The sequence below is a fragment of the Podarcis bocagei genome (assembly GCF_964188305.1).
Source record: "Podarcis bocagei genome assembly, chromosome: 1".
Classification (NCBI taxonomy): domain Eukaryota; kingdom Metazoa; phylum Chordata; class Lepidosauria; order Squamata; family Lacertidae; genus Podarcis; species Podarcis bocagei.
In genome coordinates this window covers 82,777,942-82,799,010 of record NC_138125.1, presented here as the reverse complement: position 1 = coordinate 82,799,010, position 21,069 = coordinate 82,777,942, and the positions used below count along the sequence as shown (strand labels likewise).

At 43.4% G+C, this 21,069-nt stretch overlaps 1 protein-coding gene and 1 long non-coding RNA gene across 2 annotated transcripts in view; one reads left to right on the top strand and one right to left on the bottom strand.

Annotated features, from left to right (window-relative positions):
- The window catches only part of LOC308593508 (acyl-CoA (8-3)-desaturase-like), a 29,872-nt gene extending 25,910 nt beyond the window's left edge, over nt 1-3,962 (bottom strand). The window contains exons 1-2 of the mRNA XM_081205943.1: nt 3,486-3,962; nt 1,047-1,157 (exon numbers count right to left, since the gene is read on the bottom strand). Of these exons, the coding sequence (XP_081062069.1) occupies nt 1,047-1,157; nt 3,486-3,947 (573 nt within the window). The 5' untranslated portion in view covers nt 3,948-3,962. The remainder of the gene's footprint in view (nt 1-1,046; nt 1,158-3,485) is intronic.
- A 4,955-nt stretch (nt 3,963-8,917) lies between these two features.
- LOC308593607 lies at nt 8,918-18,685 on the top strand. Its single transcript, XR_014011023.1, has 2 exons — nt 8,918-9,318; nt 18,454-18,685. It is a non-coding gene; the product is annotated as an uncharacterized lncRNA (long non-coding RNA).
- The last annotated feature ends 2,384 nt before the right edge of the window (nt 18,686-21,069 follow it).

The following is a 21,069-nucleotide window of genomic DNA, read 5'->3' as shown; positions in this document are numbered from 1 at the left end:
CCAGGGGTCCTTTACCTTTTTTTTACAGCTTATGTAGTAAAGTGCAACAAGGAAGATTCTCTTGTGAATTTTAGTTCACAGACGAGTTTGTTCAATAAGAGATCTAAACATATTAATTTTCTTTCTTCTGTGGGTCAGCAGGGAATCTACGATATGTTGCTGGAGTGCAATTCCCATTATCCCTGACCATTGGCCATTCTTGCTGGGGATGATGGGATTTGTAGCCCTGCAATACAGTGGTACCTCAGGTTACAGACGCTTCAGGTTACACACTCAAGAAAGCAAGAAATAGTAACTCGGGTTAAGAACTTTGCTTCAGGATGAGAACAGAAATTGGCGCAGCAGCAGCAGGAGGCCCCATTAGCTAAAGTGGTGCTTCAGGTTAAGAACAGTTTCAGGTTAAGAATGGACCTCCAGAACGAATTAAGTTCTTAACCCGAGGTACCACTGTAATTGTAATTCACAAGTTATGCTTTGACCAAAGGTTCCCTGACACCTGCATTACATAATAAGGGATAGGAATGGACTGTAAGCCTAGTTAAAGGAGAAAACAGGAAATATTATTTATTTCGGGTGTTTGCCATACTGTCTGAAGGCTCATTCATACTTCCATTTGTCCCATTACTTCTTCCGTTTGGTCCATGACTTCTAGACACAGGTCAGAGAGGTTTTTCTTAAATTCCGCTGTTTACAGCTGAATCAGAACAAACGTCAATCCACAGAATACCCAACTGATGTTTGCTCCAATTCAACAGTAAAGCAGCAGGACAAAAGAAAAACCACTTGGACCCATACCCTAGGAGTCATGGACCAACCAGAAGTGTGGATGAGCTCTCAATCACAATGTAGTCTTAGCTTTCCTGTTTTGAAATGCAGATGAGATGCGTCCCCTCTGCTGACAACAGAACATAAACCACTCTTTAGTGGTGCAATATTATGTGCACCATATATATGCAATGTAGAATGAAATTCTGATTTCCCTGCTTTCTTCCAGTGTAAAGGTAAAAAAATGATGACATATAAATTGTTTCCCATGCCCAACTTACATTTTTGCTGGACTCAGAGCTAGGTTGATCTGGTGCCAATTCTCCTATCAGCAAGGGATTCAAGAACTTGCTTACATAATCCCTATGAAGGTGGAATGCTGTGAATGCATCCTGGGAGAGAAAGGGGAAAAAGCATAAAATTGGGATGGAATGAAAGGCAAGCATACATCTAGGCAGAAGTGAGAGATGAAAAGTAGCCTCAAAACAAAGAATTTGCTGCATGTACTACACAGCTTATTTGCACCCATTTTCATTTGAGGGTTGAAGGAGTGTTGGCTGTGCACCTCATCTACATTCATATCTGTTGTTTTCATGCTAGTGTGTAAGGTAACATGGCCTGTGTTACTTCCAGGTCCAGTATCTGTTTCTTTTCTCCACTACTTTTCATTCAACGTTTCTCAACAGCTGCGCATGGGGGGGAGGGGGCCTGTCTTGTGCATTCTTTTCAACATAAAATTCTATGTAGGAATTTTGTAGTGATGAAACAACTCTTAAATCCCTCCCCTTTATATCACAGACACGACGTATCTCCAGCCTAAGACAGGTCTCATATACTATACTAGACAAAAGTATTTAATCTTTTCTTGACTTCCCACTTTGCATCTATGGGTCTGAAGATGGGTCTTCTTTTCCATTCCATTGATCTCTCTGCTCTGTGTGTACATATACACTTCTTAAATGCTTAACAGTAAAGAGTCACATCTTTTCTACTACACATATATGGTCATTCATTCACAACCCATTTCTTTATTTATTAGCATCCTTCTCACCACTAGTGCGATGATGGAACATCTCCTGTATGCACATGTATATATGCTACGCCCATTTCTTATATGTGTGGCCGCATGCCTCCTTCCACAACAATCAGCACATAAGCAAGAAACCAGGCTTTTAAATATTTGCTTTATTATCTATGGTAAATTAAAATTATCTCCATGCAGGACTATGCAGAAATGGCGAAACTTGCCAGAAGAATAAGAAATCAAAATAACAAACTTTTTGTAAAAGGACAGAAATAGTTTATTGAATGTTTAAAAACAAATTGTAAACAGATAAAGACATTGGCAGGATTATTGAAATAACCTGCAGTTTCGAAAGAATATATAATTAAAATAAAAGAATAAAAGAATAAGTTAATTTAGAATATGCAGGAAATGATGAAAATAAATTTAAGGAACCACAGAAAGAGGAGGAAGGAAATCGAGGTTTTAAATGTTACAACTATTGTAAAACAACTAACTGAAATGTATATAAATGAAAACTAATACACACACACACACACACACACCTCCACACAACCCAAGAGTTGTTATAAAAGTTAGTTTTTCTCTTTGGGATCACATATAACTAACACACACACACACACAGACTGGTGGGCTAGAAATATTTGCATGATGAGTAAATGTGGTGGGCATATTTGCAAGGCTGGATTAACATATTTTATGTAGGACTCAGGGAAGCTGACAGTGAATCTGCATATATTTGGTGAGAAGAAAACTATTTATTTATAGGTAACTCAATGCCAACATGAACAGGTTTTCAACCTTTTTGAGTCCACGACTCCCTTGACTTGACCAACTACCTTCTTTCTGTAGCACCCCTGTGGGGCTCAGGAGCCCAGTTATGTCACCCCTTGCCTGCAGAGCTGGCAGCCTCTCACAATTTTTCAAACACCCTCCCTTGTGGAGTCTTCCCTCAGCCCCCTCTCCACTCTCCTTGGGAGTCCTCTGGGCAGCCACTGCTGCTGCGCCTGGTCTCTGAGCTGCCCCCTCCTGCCCCCAAAATAGGCGCCCCCTCACACTGCCCCACAGGGGCCCTGGAAGAGGATGCCCCCAGCCTTAGTGGCCCAGTGAAGACTGACCAAAGGTGAACATGGGGACAGCACCTTACCTTGGGGGGGGGGGGGCAGCAGTGGGCGCTGCTAGGCCTGCATGGTGGAAAGGCCCTGGGCTCCCAGGCAGGCCTAGCACAAGAAAGGCCTGTGCAGTGCCTGCTCGTTTCCGCTGGACCGAGATAAGCCTACACGATATGGAACTCATTATGCTAGGCTTGCGGCGCCTTAATAGTAACCGCTAATTAGCAAGCATGAAATAAAAGACAAAGACGCAGCAAAAGGATATTGACAGGGAGTTTTGAGACTACCATCCCCTCCTGAGGAGGGAAGCACCAGCTAGGAGAGCGCCAGGAAGAAACCGTCAGGGCAGGGGGGCCAACTATTGCCACGCTGAATCGTTCACACGACCTCTACGCGCATCCCGTGTCATTCACCAGGATAACTCCGTTCTAGAACCATCCCAAAAGTTGCCGGTCCCAGGGAAGAGCGACTGGTAATCCGCATCTCCGCCTTGCGCATTTGGTAATCCAGGGCTACGAGGGCTTCCCCGCCGCGACCTGCAACCCCCCCGATGAGGAAGAGCACAACCCGCACACCACTCTCACCGTGGCGTCTTGCCCGGCATAGTGGCTGATCACCCGGGAGCCTCCCGGGTGCCGCCGGTGGAAGCTGCTGATGTCGTAGACTTTCCTGTCGATCACCAGCCACCGCTCGGGCTTGATCCGCCCCGAGCGCTGCTGGATCTCCTCCCAGGTGAAGAAGCGGCGGGAACGGACCTCGCCGCCCCCGTTGGCCCTCTTCTCCTCAACTCCCGCTCCCGACCCCACTCCCGACGCGGTCTCCTGCAGCGGAGGAGCCATTCTCTCCCGGCCTTCTCTCTGCCCGCTGCGATCCCCGCGACAGCCACGGATCTCCTGGTGGGAATTCCGACGTCCGCGCAGCGCCGCTGTCAGCGAGAAACTCGCTCGAAGGTGAGGAGATAGATCATAAACGTGCTTTGCCCAGCGCCTTCCCGCAGGGACGCTCCCCTGATCTGATTGGCTTCCCGCGCTCTCCGGGGAGCCCATTGGCTACTGGGCGCCGGCTTCGGTGTCTCCGGAGGCGCCTTGAAGAGCCACACCCATCAAGAGAGCGCTGCCTCTTGGATGCCTTTTGGAAGAGCTATAATGGCACTTTTTTTGTTGCCCAGTGTTGTGACGTGGGGTTTGTGATTTCAGCTCTCTTGACATAATATGCTGGAGACAGTTCTCCAGTAACACTTATTTATTAAGGCAAACAAGACTGAAGACTGAGGAGGGGAAAGCTACATTTATAGGGACAGGGAACTAGCTAGAAAGGATACATTTTGGAGGGAACAATATCAGGCAATCACAGTCCTGCCTTTTGGAGGAAACCAATAAGACAGAGGATCCAAATACAGCAGCTTAAATGAACCAATAGTAGCTGTACCCTTTCAAACCAAAAGGCAGTTACTTTACCCTAATGCAATTACAGACAATAATAATACAGATATAAAATCCTTTGACTCAATACACAGCACCCAGTTACCGCCCCGAGAGTTGGCATGTGGTTGATGAAGCTATAATTTCAGACCCCTGACTTAATGATCTTATGCCCACCCTCCTTTTCGACAGCCACGTGGAGCACGCATATTTCATCTCCTTCCTCCGTCATGTTTTACAACTGCTGATTTACACCCCCGCTTTAATAAAAAGATACTTGGATGGACTCTGCAAGATTGGGAAAGAAAAAGCGATTGATATGCGTGGTGTGTGCGATATAACATTGTGCCGCCAAATGGCGACGTGGAGTCCCGTTTTTCTCTACCTGTTTTCCCTGTTTAAATTTGCAAAGCTTTAAACAGAGATGCTTCTTGCATCATGTGTCTAGATCCAGCCAGACTGTAAGCATATGCAGTTTTGCATTTTAAATTTCAGTCACGGGACCATCATGGTGTCAGGCGTAAAACAGGATTTGTTTCTGCTGCGCTGATGGTAAATAAGTGCTACTGTATTTTGTTGTAAAAAAAAAGATGACGTGTTTTTAGAAGCAGAAATAATGAAATGCATACTTGCTTTGCCAGCCACTCCCTTTAACTATAAACTTCTTCTTTTTAAAAAAGGTTGTTGCAGTGACTAACCATGCCCTGGCATGCCTATGCTGGACCAAACGCTCGTGTAGGGTTTGGCTGTTGCTGTCTCCATCATTTGCTGTTGTCAGGTAAGGGTCAGGGTCAGGGCTTGGCCCTGGACTTTGGTTCCAAGGCCAATCCTGACAGCACCACTGATTAATTCTATAATACCACCTCCCAAGCTATTTCATCTCTCTCACTTCCCTTTCTAGTTCATTTTCTGCTGCTAGAGCTTTGGAATTTGGGAAACAAAGGACTCAGACCCTTACATTATATATACATAGGTGAGTGTGTGATTTATAAGATTTTTTTTCTAGTGCATTATTTTGGGAGGTGTTTGTCTAGATCAGGGGTCAGCAAACTTTTTCAGCAGGGGGCCCGTCCACTGTCCCTCAGACCTTGTGGCACACATTCTACTCATGTAAAAACACACTGATGTTTAATGTTTAATAGGTTATTGTATTTTAGTGTTCTATTGGAAGCCGCCCAGAGTGGCTGGGGAAACCCAGCCAGATGGGCGGGGTAAATAATAAATTATTATTATCTTATTATTATGATTCCCGGAACATCCGCGGGCTGGATTTAGAAGGTGATTGGGCCGGATCTGGCCCCTGGGCCTTAGTTTGCCTACCCATGGTCTAGATGAGCAGCTCCTTCTTCAAGTATTGCTACAAAATGGTGTGAGGTGATGTGGGCTCTGGATGGCTGCTAAGGAAAGAGCCTTTTCAATGGTGGTGCTCAATTGCAGAATACACTCCACAGACAGCTCCCATGTCACCTGTGTTGTTGCCTTTTTGGTGCTAGTCAAAGACCTTTTTATTTTCACTGTCTTTTTGTTAATGGAAGGTATAAAATAAAATAAATATTTCGGTGTGCCAACATTATGGCAATAAAAACTGACACTAAAAGCTTGGTTGCAGTGGCGTAGCGTGGGGGGTGCGGGGGGGCCAGCCGCACCGGGCGCAACATTTGGGGGTTAGGGTTAGGGGGCGCAAATCCACGGGTTAGGGGCGCAAATCCACGGGTTAGGGGGCACAAATTACTTGCCTTGCCCCGGGTGCTGACAACCCACGCTACGCCACTGCTTGGTTGTGAAATGGACTATGCCCTCTGTTATTAAATAAGCCTAACCTTCTTTTGTAACAGAATCATATTTTTGCATTACAGTAGTACCTCGGGTTACATACACTTCAGGTTACATACGCTTCAGGTTAAAGACTCCGCTAACCCAGAAATAGTGCTTCAGGTTAAGAACTTTGCTTCAGGATGAGAACAGAAATCGGGCTCCGGCGGCACGGCAGCAGCAGGAGGCCCCATTAGCGAAAGTGGTACTTCAGGTTAAGAACAGTTTCAGGTTAAGTACGGACCTCCGGAACGAATTAAGAACTTAACCTGAGGTACCACTGTATCTCTTTCATTTGTTTAAGCTGACCTCAGCATTATTAATATTTTCTTGCATTTCACAACAATACTTCACTTATATGTGCTACAAATACACTGCGTGTTATCCAGTGATTTTCTGAAAGAAAAAAAGGTGCCAGTACTCATAATGAAGTTGTTACAGTAAGTGCCACACTTTTAACATGGGGGGGGGGGAGAGGAGGATAAAGTTGCCAGTACCCTTGAGTACCCCCAGAAAAAGCACTGGTGATATCCAATGTTAAGCCCAATTTGCACTATATATTTAAAGCAGTACCATGCCACTTTAAAGAATCATGGCTTCTCCCAAAGAGTCCTGGGAACTGTAGTTTGTTAAGGGTGCTGAAAGTAGTTAGGAGTCAATTCACAGAGTTCCATAGAAAGAGGCTTAGAGGAATTGATTTTTAAACCACTCTAAAAACTGTAGCTCTATGAGGGGAATAGAAGTTTCCTAACTACTATCAGCGCCCATAACAAACTTTGTGCTCCAAAGGGGAAGTCATGACTCTTTAAAGTGGTAAAATACTGCTTTAAATATATAGCGCAGATGTGGACCAAGTTACACTCAGTGTAGAGCTATTGAAACCAATGTACTTCCTTTGCCAATTTTTATGTGTAGCAGTGATAGAATAAGAGCTCATTGCTTGCCTCTCTCTACTTAGTCTCCGACACAGAGACCACCTGTCTACTATTGGGTCTCCAAGAAAAATGATGCAAACACTGCACACTTTTAAATTTCAGCCTCCAATTAGTGCCCAAGCATAATTTATTTAGCCCCAATACAAATTTGTAAGATGTTTCTCCCCTTCATCTGCACTCCAAGCAAGGCTTAGTTCTGGCCTCTGGTCCAGCATCTTTTATGTCGTGGTGTATATTGATGATGCCTCCTAACTTGTTACCAGCATCTGTTTCTGTTGTCTAAATTGCTAATAAAAATATTGGATAAATTCATTTCAGTATTGATGTTCCCTGTCCCTTTTCACCTAGATCATCTGCCATATTATCCTTATGTTATCATTAATTATTAAACATGTTGTGCCCCTAAATCTCTAGTCTGGATATAAATCTAAATTTCTAGAGCCTCTGGAGCAGGTTTGGATGTGCTGGGGTACAAGGAGGAGAAGGACATTGGATTTCACATGTAATATCGGTTTGGGTTCAAGGTTTAAAAGAAAATGTAATTAATCATCATTATCACCACCTTTCAAAAATATTTTGCTTTCTTACATTTGCACCCTATGAAAAACAAACAAACAAACTTCCCTGTACCTCCGGTCAGATAAAGCATTTACCTCTCTTATATAATACAGTGGTACCTCGGGTTAAGAACTTAATTCATTCTGGAGGTCTGTTCTTAACCTGAAACTGTTCTTAACCTGAAGCACCACTTTAGCTAATGGGGCCTCCTGCTGCAGCTGTGCCGCCGCTGCATGATTTCTGTTCTCATCCTGAAGCAAAGTTCTTAACCCGAGGTAATATTTCTGGGTTAGCGGAGTCTGTAACCTGAAGCGTATGTAGCCCAAGGTATCACTGTATGTGTTATCATTTTTCCATGACCTCAAATGCCACCCTATAGCTATTGTATAATAATTTCCTCTGTTAGCTGCAGCTGGTATAAGAAAAGAAACACCCTTTTGAAAATAAATACCTGAATTTTCAAAGACTTACTATTATGCAGGTAATAAAAAAACATTTAGTTAATGAGATAAGATTTAGTTAATGCAGATAAGATTTATCTCGTTGGCCAGTGCCAAAATATACGATGACATTTCACTGCAAATATACACACATTAGTTTTCATGTGTGTGCTGTTCTGAGTGAGAGCAGTTACAGATTTTTTAAATTGAAAAATCTAGCCTAAGTTCCTTGCGATGAAGTTTGACTGTCAACAGTGCAGCTTTGGGGACAAAAGTATGGGTGCTGCAAGAGTCAGCAGCAGGAAATCCTCCAAATAATGTCTACACTGTTCTCTTAGACCAGCAGCAACAGCAGCTTTTCGGACCTCTGCCTGGGTGGGCATGCTCTTGCAAGTGAGTTTAATGGGTTTAAACGACTTGTCCTAGAATGTATAACAAAAAGAAATGCCAAATGCTGGAAGTGGTCCACCAACTTAAGCCTGTTAAAATGTGTTCAAATTTTGAGGCGTTTAGCATAATTTGTAGAAGCAGGAGGAGGGAAGCACTGATTGTGGTGCTTGAAGAGCCTAGCTGTGTGGAGTGCAAAAGCGACATTCTGTACCTGCTTGTGTTTCTCTAAGAAATACATGTTGGATGATAGCCAATGCTAATCATAGTCAGAGTAGACCCACTGAAGTGAATGGGTATATTCAGAGTAAGAGTTAGTTGGATATCATCAGCTCTCTTTGAATTGAAAATTGCTCCAGTTGTAGCCCTTTGAAAGAGAGGGCCATGTAAATGCATTCATGAAAAGATGCTGCTTTCCCATTCACCACTTCCAATTTTATTTTTCCTTCTTTTCTATAAACCTGATGGATTGTAGCCAGTGCTGCAGTTACATTTGCACAGTGGACTTCTGTATGTGCAACAGAACTACCCCTCCCTCTCCAGCTGCGTCCTCTTGTGTGCCTTGAAAATCTTCCGCAGAGGGTTGGGAGAGGAGAAAGGGAAGTCCCATTGTGTGAGTGAAAATCCACTTGTATCCACCATATAGCCAGGTTCTGTGGATGGCTTACAGACTATTAACAACACAACATTTAAAGGATGGAAATCAGGGCTAGCCCAGGACACTTTGCCCCCTGAGGTGAACCACAATAATGTCACCTTGCCTTGACAGGGAAGCAAGGGCGAGTGAAGACCTAGATCTACATCAGGATCTGCTGTCCCTGTGGATTCTGCTGCCTGAGGAGGTTTCCTCACCATGCCTCATACGTAGGTCAGCCCTGATGAAAATGCATCCAATTAAATATAAACAAATCAAAACAGCTTCAAGCAGCACAAACATAGAAACTAGAAACACTTTGAAAGCAGCAAGGAGAATAGATGTAATTAAAAGAGCCCAGTAGAATTAAAAGAGCCCAGTAGAACAAAAAGTATTCACCTAAAAGATAACAGGGTGGGCACCAGGAAAGCGTCTCTGGAGAGGGCATTCTACCAGTGGGGTGGCACCACAAGGAAGGTCCTATCCCTGATCACTGCTTGCCTTGGGAGCTGCTGAAGAAGGGACTCTGGGGAAAGGTTTGTTTGGTTTTTACATTGCTTTGTGTAAAGCATCCTGAAGTTATGTAACAATTTTTAAAAATCAACAGAAACATACAGTGGTACCTTGGTTTACGAACTTAATCTGTTCCGGAAGTCCGTTCTTAAACCAAAACTGTTCTTAAACTGAGGTGCGCTTTCCCTAATGAGGCCTCCCGTCACCAGTGCCCTTCCACCGTTTGGTTTCTGTTCTTAGACCGAGGTAAAATTCTCAAACCGGGACACTATTTCTGGTTTTGTGGAGTTTGTAAACCGAATCATTCTTAAACCAGACTGTTCTTAAACCGAGGTACCACTGTATATAGAAACAGTGTTCAAGTCCTACACAGTTACAGTCTGGAGTACAAATCTTTGCATGTGAGAAGGCAATCCTTCAAGTAGCCTGGCTCAAAGCTATTTAGGACATTACAATTTTTTTTTTTTTAAACTCAGCACATTCAATTTGAATTATAAATAATCAGGGAGCCAGTGCAAATGGCAAAGTGCTGGTATGGTATGATTGTATTTATCAAACCCTGCCATCAGCATACCCCCCCCCCCCCGTTCAGGATCAGTTTCAAAGGCAGGTCCACATACAATGCAAATGGGAAATTATAGCTAATGTGATAAAAGGTGCTCTGAGCCACCTGAGCCTCAAGCAACAATACTAGATTTAGGTGTACCCCCAAGCTACAAGCCTACTCCTTTAAGAGAGAGAGAGAGCCCCCATTCAAAGCAGGCTGAACACCACCTAACTGGGTAGACAAGCTTCCAACCAGCAATACTTCTGTCTTACTTTATTGGCCCTCATCCAGTCTATTGCCAAGTCCTGGCACTGGTTCAGAATGCCTCACCTGATCATGATACTAAACTGGATATCATCTGCACACACCCAGAGGGCCTCTCCCAGTGATTTCAAGTAACTATGAAATAGATGGGGGAGGGACAAAGCACAACTCTCTGAAATCCCACACTGTAATCTCCATGGGGTAGAAGGATAATTCTCCAGCTGACTGGTTTGGCCACACTGGATACTGGGCTGCAGGGGGTGTCACAACAATGCTATAGAACAGAATTCAAGAGGCAGGGGCATACACTGAATTTTAGCATCACATAGAGTACTGTTGAAATTAGAGAGCCTAAAGTCTGCCACTGCCTCCAGATACACATTCTGGAATCAGTTAAAGGTAAAGGGGCCCCTGACCGTTAGGTCCAGTCGCAGGCGACTGGGGTTGCGGTGCTCATCTGAGGGAGCATCATCCGAGGGAGCCGGCATACAGCTTCCGGATCATGTGGCCAGCATGACTAAGCCGCTTCTGGTGAACCAGAGCAGTGCACAGAAACACCGTTTACCGTCCCACCGGAGCAGTACCTATTTATCTACTTGCACTTTGACGTGCTTTCGAACTGCTAGGTTGGCAGGAGCAGTGACGGGAGCTCACCCCGTCGTGGGGATTAGAACAACCAGCCTTTTGATCGGCAAGCCCTAGGCTAACTGGAATCAGTTAGGTAACAGCAGAAGCACTGCCACGCAATATTTCCAACCCCCAACTCAGACAGTGTCTCCAGGTGGATGCCACAGTGATAAATGCTACTAAGATGTCTAAGAACGAAAGGGACACATTACCTGCCGTCTCTGTTGGAAAAAACATGGCAACAAAAGTAGTTTCTGTTCCAAAACTGAATCTAAAGAAATAAATTTATCTAGAAAAGCAGTGTCATCTGACAGCTAAGAACTATCCTGTCTAACATGTTGCCCTGCAAGGCTGGTCCAGGATGTTTTGCTGTCCTGGGCCAAAATGAAAATGGTATGCCCCACCAGAGAGGCAGTGGCAGTAGGTGGATGGGCATGTGTGTCATGGTGGGTTGGTGGCAGCGGACAGATCCACCACCAGGGGGCAACCGCCTGAGGCGACTGCCTCACCCCGCATCATGGGCCAGGAAGGGGATGTTGCCCAGGAAGGGGATATTTTTAAATGGAATGGAGAACAAGTGGCTTGCTGTGGCTAACAGAATTTTTGTTGCTATATTTATTTATTTACTTATATCCCACCTTTTTCTCAGACCAGGACTCAAGACGACTTACATAAATTAAAACAACACAGATAACATACAGAAGGCTAGAAACATATAGAAGATAATAGTTTTAAAAAGTAATTAAATGAGAATAGAAGTTAAACAAAATAACAGTATATTAAAAAACAGATATAGTGGTACCTCGGTTTTCAAGCATCTTGGAAGCCAAATGTTTCAGTTTTCAAATGCCGAAAACCTGGAAGTAATTGCTTCCATTCTCGAATGATTTTTGGAAGTTGAATGGCTTCTGCGGAGTCCTCCCCCCCCCCAATTTTCTCAATGGAAATTGCAGGCGGCCCTTTGCACCTCGTTTTTTGAACGTTTCAGAAGTTGTACGGTCTTCCAGAACAGATTACGTTCGAAAACCGAGGTACCTCTGTATATTAAAATGCAGATAGGAAAAGAATACAGCACTATTTAAAAGTCCTATCCTTAAAACGAGTCCGCTGCGAAAAGCTTGCTGGAATTAAAAAGTCTTTCGCACATACAGTGTGTTACAATAATCTGAACAGGATGTAACTAAGGTGTGTGCTGCTGTGTCTAGATCAGATATTTCCAGGAATGGGCACCACTTGTGCCCTAGTTATAACTATGCAATGCATTCCTGGAAATTGCAGAAACCTGGGCATCCAGACTCAGAGCTGAATCAAGGAGCACATCCAAACTATGAACCTACTTCTTCATGGGTAGTGTTAGCCCATCCACCACAGGCTGAATTCCTATTTCCTAATTTGGCTTCTGACTAACTCATATGGATTAAATTTCAATTAGTTTGCTCTTATCCAGTCCATTATTGATTACAGACACCAGTTTGGAACCAAGACAGCTCCTTTGGATTTAGATGAAAAGGGTAAATAAAGCTGGACGTTATCAGCATACTGGTGACACTGAACCCCAAAACTCCCAATGACTTTCCCCAGTGGTTTCGTGTAAACATTAACTAGTACGTGGGACAAAACAACACCCCAAGGGACCCCACAGGCCAATGGCCAAGGTGTTGAACAGGAGTCACCTAGCACCACCTTCTGGGTTTGCTCCTCCAGAAGGAAACAGAGCCACTGTGAAACAGTTCCTCCAAGTCCTATCCCAGCAAGGTGGACCAGAAGGATACCATGGCCAATGGTAATCAAAGGCTGCTGAGAGGTCCAGCAGAGCCAACAGGAACACACTCACCCTGTCCAATTCCTGGCTAAGTCATCCACAAAGGTAACCAAAGCCATCTCTGTTCAATAATCGGGCCTGAAAATGAATGGAAATGGATCTAGATCAGTGGTTCCCAACTGGTGGTCCATGGACCCCAAGGGGTCCACATAACCCACCCAAGGGGTCTGTAGCACCATTCACATAACAAAAACTACCATAAAGATACCAAAATTTTCAAAGTAGAGGGTCCATGGCTTTTGAAAAATTGTGGGGTGTGCAGTACTTAGCTGATTGGAAACCAATGATCTCCTGGAGCTGAGATGCCACCTCATGCTCCTTTACCTTGCCCAGAAATGGAATATTGGAAGCTGGCACATAATTATACAATATGGCACAATTCAGGAAGAGCTTTTTCAATAAAGGTATTACAACTGCCTTCTTAAGGCTGGAACTCAGCACTCAGAAGCACTCAGGAGGCACTTGGCTAGTCTCCCACTGGTCTATTTAGTGAGCCAGGAAGGACAAGGATCTAGCACACATGTGGCAACTCAGACTATCATTCCTGAGCACAGCCCATGTTGGCCTGGGTTGATGGTGTTGGAGTAAGTAAAAAATATCCAGAGGAAGGGTTGAGGAAGTGAATTTCATTCATATAATTTAACAGGACATTCGTCAGTCTCAAGGATCTGAGAGAAAATGCAGTCAAATCATAACATCATCATGTAGCAATAAAACCAACACAAAACCAACACACAGAATACAGTAAGTCCGCAAATCTAAAGACTCGGTCAAATGAAAAAACGCTTCACCTGGTGCTGCAAAGATTTCAGAGTTGCACTGGGTGAACACCCTTGTTGAGGGCATTCCAAGGCTGGGGGCCCCCACCAAAAATACTCTACCTTTGCTCACCACCCACTTCACCTGTGAAAGTGGAGGGGTCATGGAAAATGGTGCATAGATTTGTGTATGGACAATGCAAGTGGGAACCATGTTTCCACTGTTTAACTACCAACTTGAAAAATGCTTCTCTGTTAATCTTTCTACTCATCTTTCTGGCCAACTTCAGTGCAACAATTTTGCAAGAAGGAGACACGCTGCTTGTGCCTATTGTAGTTTACTATGAAATATTCAAGGGCCTCAGGAGAAGAAATGGTATAAGAGATCAGAGATATAAGGTTAACATTCAGTCACGGTCTATCCTGGTGTTGAACTGTAGTATCTTCTTTCTCATCATGACGATCTCCCTCGGGAGGTTGTGGACTCTCCTTCCTTGGAGGATTTCAGGCAGAGGTTGGAAGGCCATCTATTATGGATGCTTTCGTTTAGGGGGCTGGACTAGATGACAAAATAAACAAGGAACTTTGTTCCTCGTATGTCAACAGATCTTTCTTCACTAAGAGAATTGCATATGACAAGGAACAAAGTTACTACGTGCATTCAGTGACTGGCCCATCTACAGTTTAAGAGCTGTTTCCTACTTGCTCCTTTAATATGCATGTAAATAAGAGTTCATATCAGTAGTGTTTGTTGTTAATAGCAGCAAGAACCTTAGACCTAATATTAGAGTTGACAATATGCATTAATTGAGTTTTAGAGTTAATAGTAACTGCAGTTGTGGAAAGTGAGAAGCCTTTTCTCTCTCTCTTGGCCAAGGCTCTCCTGTGCATCCTGTGAATTCTAGGGTTACAACACCAGAGTCCCATTTTGGAAGTGGAAGCTGGCTAAATCAGTAATGCATGGAGTGGAGCTTGCATACTCATCCCTTCCCACCCAGATGGTAATGTTGCTGGATTGTGAACACCTGAAGAGGAATGCTTTTCAAATCAGAATCAAAATGAGAACAACATGGTTCCTGTAAATGATGTGAAGGCACACCATTGCTATGCACTTCAGAGTATATTTCCCACACTGCCAGGCTCAGCCAGGCTCTGTGAGTGGTGAGTGTCCTATGTACTGCCAGCACACCTGTGGTAGTTTAGTCTCCAAGAACCCAGGAAGAGCAGGACACACAGAGAGGGGCAAAGTGGTGAATTCCCCCAGATACCAAAAGGCTGGGGGCCCCTAATATATTGATTCAATCATCCACTGCAGATCAAGAAACCATTTTGCTCTGTGCTCATTTACTCAATGGAACATATCCAAGGCATGTTGACTACTGAATAATTAATGAAGTGCTTTGATTTTTGGGAGGTCATTGTTAACATTAAAAAGCATCAGGACTGTGTCACAACCATGGCAAAAATGTAATGCTGATTGTCCAAATTTATACATGACGCTAGGAAATTATATTTCTGTGAACATGAATTACTCCAAGAACGCTCATTTGCATTCCAATATCATTTGCATTCAGACTGCAAACACATCATACATTTTAAGTGCTTTTAAAGCGTGCATAGGTGCACAAAGACACACACATACCAGTATCCTGAGAACTGTAGTTTACTTCTTATAGAGCTAAAATTCCCAGCATTGGGATTCCTGAAGAGTTTGTGTGCTTTGAACACAAGGTGTGTACACAGCCTCAGTTTAGTAAATTGAAACTGATAAATTCAATCAGGGACTGGAGCTGATGTTGGATGGAGCCAGAGCAAAAATAAATGTAGTCACACTTTCTCTCTCTCTTCTACTCTCCCCGCCTTTCTGCGCGCGCCCCTCTTGTGGCCTTCAGAACATGCTCCTGTCCCAAGGGGCAGCGTCCTGTCCTTGACCTCATGCTGCATCTTTGAAATGGAACATTAAATCAGAGGCACTAGGAGGCAACTTCACCACCAGTCCTGTCTCCAGCAATGGGCTGGAGAGGCACACAGTGTTTTTTGATTTTGCAAGATGGTTGGAGCTTGAAGGGAAAGGTGCTGTGGAGGGGAGCATGTGCTATTGGACACCTTTGGGCAGTGGCACCCAAAGCTCCTGATTTACCCAGTCTTTCCTGAGGGAAGGCCAAGTGGGCTGGGGTAGACACATACATTGGATGCCACAATTGGGATGAAATTAGGCTCTTGGCTTGATCAGAAGCTCAGGCTTAATAACCACCTTCTTATGCTCTCAGCAAAGAGTAAGCAGGCTAAGCCGATTTTCTTTGACAAATGTGATGATAGGTTAACCAAAATGAAAACAATGAAAAATTAGTCGAAATATATAAAAAAAAATTTAAAAAATTGTCCAGTAACACCTTAGAGACCAACTAAGCTTGTTCTTGGTATAAGCACACTTCTTCAGATACCTGTGCATGCACACAAAAGCTTATTTGAGAGCTCTTCACAATTCCTTTTTGTTTCACCTGCCACAAACTATTTACTATCACCAGTAAACTTGGCTGCCTCACTCTCACCTCTAACTCTAGAACATTTATGAGCAAGTTAAAAAGCACAAGTCCCAGTAATGATTCTTGCGGGACTCCACTTTCAATATCTCTCCTTTGAGAGAACAGCCCACTTGTTCCTACGCGCTGGTCTCTGTTACTTAACTATTCCTTGATCAACATGATTGCTTAACCCAGTTTCGTAAACACCTGAAATTTCATTTGGGAGTAATTTAGGGAAAGGGAATGTATAGAAATGATTGTGATAGGAAAGAACATGAGACCATGATGTACAGAACAAGAGTTTTGATTATGTGAAATTAAGGCTTGCTATCCTTATGTGAAATAAGTATATTAGTATCACATTAAAGTTTGAACATGGGTAGGGAACAATCAGTAAGGGACTCGGGTGGCGCTGTGGGTTAAACCACAGAGCCTAGGGCTTGCTGATCAGAAGGTCGACGGTTCGAATCCCCACGACGGGGTGAGCTCCCATTGCTCGGTCCCTGCTCCTGTCAACCTAGCAGTTCAAAAACACGTCAAAGTGCAAGTAGATAAATAGGTACCACTCCGGCGGGAAGGTAAATGGCGTTTCCATGCACTGCTCTGGTTCGCCAGAAGTGGCTTAGTCATGCTGGCCACATGACCCGGAAGCTGTACGCCGGCTCCCTTGGCCAAAAAAGCGAGATGAGTGCCGCAACCCCAGAGTCGGCCACGACTGGACCTAATGGTCAGGGGTCCCTTTACCTTTACCTAGGGAACGATCATATCAGTAGGTTTGCTTATTACAAATTAGCTCTGCATTCCCTTTCCAATATGATTAAGAAGAAATGATATGAAGAGAAAGGAAATATTTGTTGCAGGACAGGGAGGGTGGATTCTCATGTAGACTGGCAGAAAATGAAGTATTAGAAGGAGATTGTGGGAGGGAAGCAGGTAAAAATAAAATCAGATGCCTCTGTTTTTGCTCTGTCTGAGCTAGTCCCCCCCCCCCCCCGTGTATCATTTTAATGAATCCATTGCATTTTATAAAGGCTGCAAATCAATGGACAAGCAGGATATAAATCAACTAGTAAAAGATCTGAACACCTCTGGATTTACCTTCTTTAGATATATGAAGGAAATCAAACCTAATTAATGGCAACTCTTTATCAACTCACACTAAATGTCTCCAAAAAAATCTGTCAAGGAGATGTCTCCAAAATCTGTTGAGACAAGACAATGGCAACTATTTACTAGAAAAAGCTACCAGAAAATATCCTAATATACAGAGACAGGTGGGTTGGGTGGCTACTTATGCGTTATTAGCAGAACAAGGATAAAAGAGGGAGTTGATTTGCATAAAATGTGCAGCTGCTTACTTATGCATATGTAAATGTAGAAATAATAAATAGAACTATACAACACATCTCACCCACAGTAGGGAAGACTGTGGCCAGGTGACCTGTGTGCCTGCTTGGTCTCCTATCCAAGTTCTACAGAACAGTTTGCTCTTATTAGGTGGTTGTTGTTGTTTTAATAAAGTTATTTTAAGGTAGATATTCTTGTTCTTTGTGGTCTCCAGGTTAGGGTTGCCATACATCCAGATTTCCCCGAACATGCCCAGGATTCTAAAGGTGAAATCACCACCTGGGCAGATTTTTTAAAAATTGAAAAATGTCTGGGCTTTTCCTTTTGGATAGTCACTAGCCGAGCAGCGCCACTGTTACAAAAGGAAGCAGCGGCTGTGGCACTGTTGCTTCCGGCAACCATGTGAGGTGCATCTGTCCTCCTTCTCCTCCCCTCAGTGGCCTCCGGGCCCAGGCCAGAGCCCCCACAGGCCCCACCGCCACCATGGAGCCACTCGCTGGAGGAGGAGGCACCCTGGGAGGCAGGCAAGGCTGAGGCCTGAGGGAGCAAGCGAGTAGTCCGGGTGGAAAATGGCAGCCCCCAGGGAAGAAGCCTAACCCAACCCCCACTCACCGAGATCACTGCCACTGATGGCCTGACCGCCGTCGCTAATCACCCATTCACCCCACCGCCAATTGCTCACTTGCCTGCCAGCTCTCCCACCACCACCAATTGCCTGCTCGCCCCACAAATTTGCATTACCATTAAATGAGGGTGACTCCACTTCTTTCACAGTCACATGAGGGGCAAATGAGGCTGTCCAGTATTGCCCATAGCTGTCAACTTAGAGATTTGAAAATAAGGGACCAGCAGCCTCGAAAATAAGTGATCAGCCCCCAAATAAGGGATTTTGCTTAGCTTATACAGAAATCCAGAACTCATGGAGCCATGCTGCTTTGGCTGCGACTGACTGTGTTTTGCAGGGGGTTGGACTAGATCATCCTAAGGGTCTACAACTCCGACCAAAGAAGAGTGACAGACAAAACTGATGAACGACGTCGAGATGGCAAAGCTTACAGGCAGAATTAGAAAGCAGGAAGAGGACCTCTTTAATAAAGAATGGGGAAAGTTTATAATTTATTTGAAAAGCTATTGTAAAGAGTTACATACATTGGTAGGATTGACAGAAAACTTGTAGTAAAAATTTGAACTATGGATGGACAAATGATTTATAAAAATAAGTTATGAAAGGGATGCAGAGGGGGAAATCACTACATTAAGATGCTGCACTGGTTGGAGGGTATGCTAAGCAGCACGTTGGGGCTGCCATCGTCCTGGCGTGAGGAGTTCCATCGGCCCTTCCCTGCCCGAGAGGGAGGGAGGGAAGGAGAGAGACTCGCCCACGCCGCCTGCGAGCCCGGCATGAGGTGGTTGCGGCGCTGCGGCAGCCATTGAAGCGCCACCTTTCTGCGTCCCCATCCCCTCCTCTTCCTCCTCCCTCAGGCCGCCTCCTCAGCCACTGCCACCACCACCTCTGGCTTCCCCTGGCAGTGTGGCGGAAGTCTCGCAAGAGAGGAGCTGCCTGCCTGCTTGCCGCCACCCGTCTCCTCACGCCGCGCCCCTGAGGGGGAAAAGGGAGAGACGGAGACGCGGCAGGAAATGGTGCTGGGATAAGGGAGTTTCTCACCAAATAAGGGACGGTTGACAGCTATGCTATTGCCCCTCCTACTCGCAGTGGCAACAGAGGCCTCAGCTACGAATCTTAAGATCCTCTGCTGAAATTAAATGTATCCCAAATTCAGGAAACTGAACACAATTTAAATCTGTTTGCAGATGATCTGCCCTTTAATGCTCTGTGATCCTAAAAGAGCTCTCCTGCCTCTACAGCAGGCTCTTAGTATGCTTGCTAAGGTTGTCAGGTTAAAAATCAATTATACGTTGAAGTAAGGTTTAAGAAAAAAAATGACTGAAATTATACATGTTTGTTTATGTGTTTGTTTGTTTGTATTGTGTATTGTTTGTGTTTATATAAACTGAAAAACCAATAAAAAATTTTATTTAAAAAAAATCAATTATATGAGATCGGTCATGTTTGTTTTTGTTTTTATAATAATTTTTATTGGACTTTACATATATTTCCATACATAACATCATGGTATACGGAAGTAAATAAAACATTTGGCTCGTCAAGCCTGTGACTTCCCCCTCCCCGATTGTTGGCTTTCAAACCTATTCTCTGGATACTGCATTTTCCTATATTTCTTATTACTATTAAATCATAATCTTATGTAAATACTAAATTAACTATAATAAGTAATAATTAATAGTTTTGACCTTACAAAACTTCTTGTAACCCTACGAGCGGTGTTAATTGTTTACAATTGTCTTTCAAGTATAATAAAAATTTGTTCTAGTCTTTCAGTCTGATCCTGCTGGTTCCGGATTTTCCCTGTTAGATTTGCCAATTTGGCATAGTTCAATAATTTCATCTGCCCCTCTTCTTTCCTTGGTAAATCTTCTTGTTTCCATCTTTAGGCTAGTTACATTCTCACTGCAGTTGTTGAATATAGTAACAAAGTTTTGTCCTGTTTATGTATTTCTCTACCTACTATACCTAGCAGGAATACTTCTGGGTTTTTTTGTAAATGTATATTTCAACATTTTATAAAGTTCATTATATATCATTTCCCAGAAGACATTCACTTCCTTACAAACCCACCACATATGGTAAAAGGTACCTTCTTTTTCTTTACATTTCCAACATTTATTATTTGTTCTATACATTTTTTGCTAATTTCACTGGTGTTAAATACCATCTATACATCATTTTCATTATATTTTCTTTAAGCGAACTGCATGCAGTAAAATTTATTCCATCTTTCCACAATCTTACCCAATCTTCTAACTGTATATTATAACCAATATCTTTTGCCCAATGTATCATTACAAATTTTACTTCTTCATCTTTCATATGCCATTCCAAAAGTAACTTAAACATTTTTGACAGTATTTTAACCTTGTTGCTTAATAGATCTATTTCAAACCTGGATCTTATAAATTCAAATACATTTTTTCTTTTAGCTTCTTTAAATACTTCATTTATGTGATGATAATGTAACTAGTCATTTACCAACTCTTTTATTCCCTCATATGGTTTCAATTTCCACTGGTTGTCCACCTCTTATCACCGTCTCCATAGCTGGCCCATTTTGATTCCATATTTACCTTTTTAACAGTTGTTGCCTCTAACGGCGACAGCCACCATGGTGTTTTACATTCTAATAAACTCTTGTATCTAGACCACACCTCATAGATTGATTTTCGAATTATGTGGTTCAGAAAACCTTTATGAACTTTTGCCTTCTTGTACCATAAATAAGCATGCCACCCATATCCGTTGTCATATCCTTCCAGGTCTAGTAGATCTGTATTTTTTAACAATATCCAATTCCTTAACCAACATAGGCAAGAAGCTTCATAATACAATTTCAAATCTGGCAGGGAGAAACCTCCTCTTTCTTTAACATTTGTAAGTATTTTAAATTTTATTCTTGGTTTTTCCCCTTGCCAGATAAATTTTGTAATGTTTGTTATGTCCT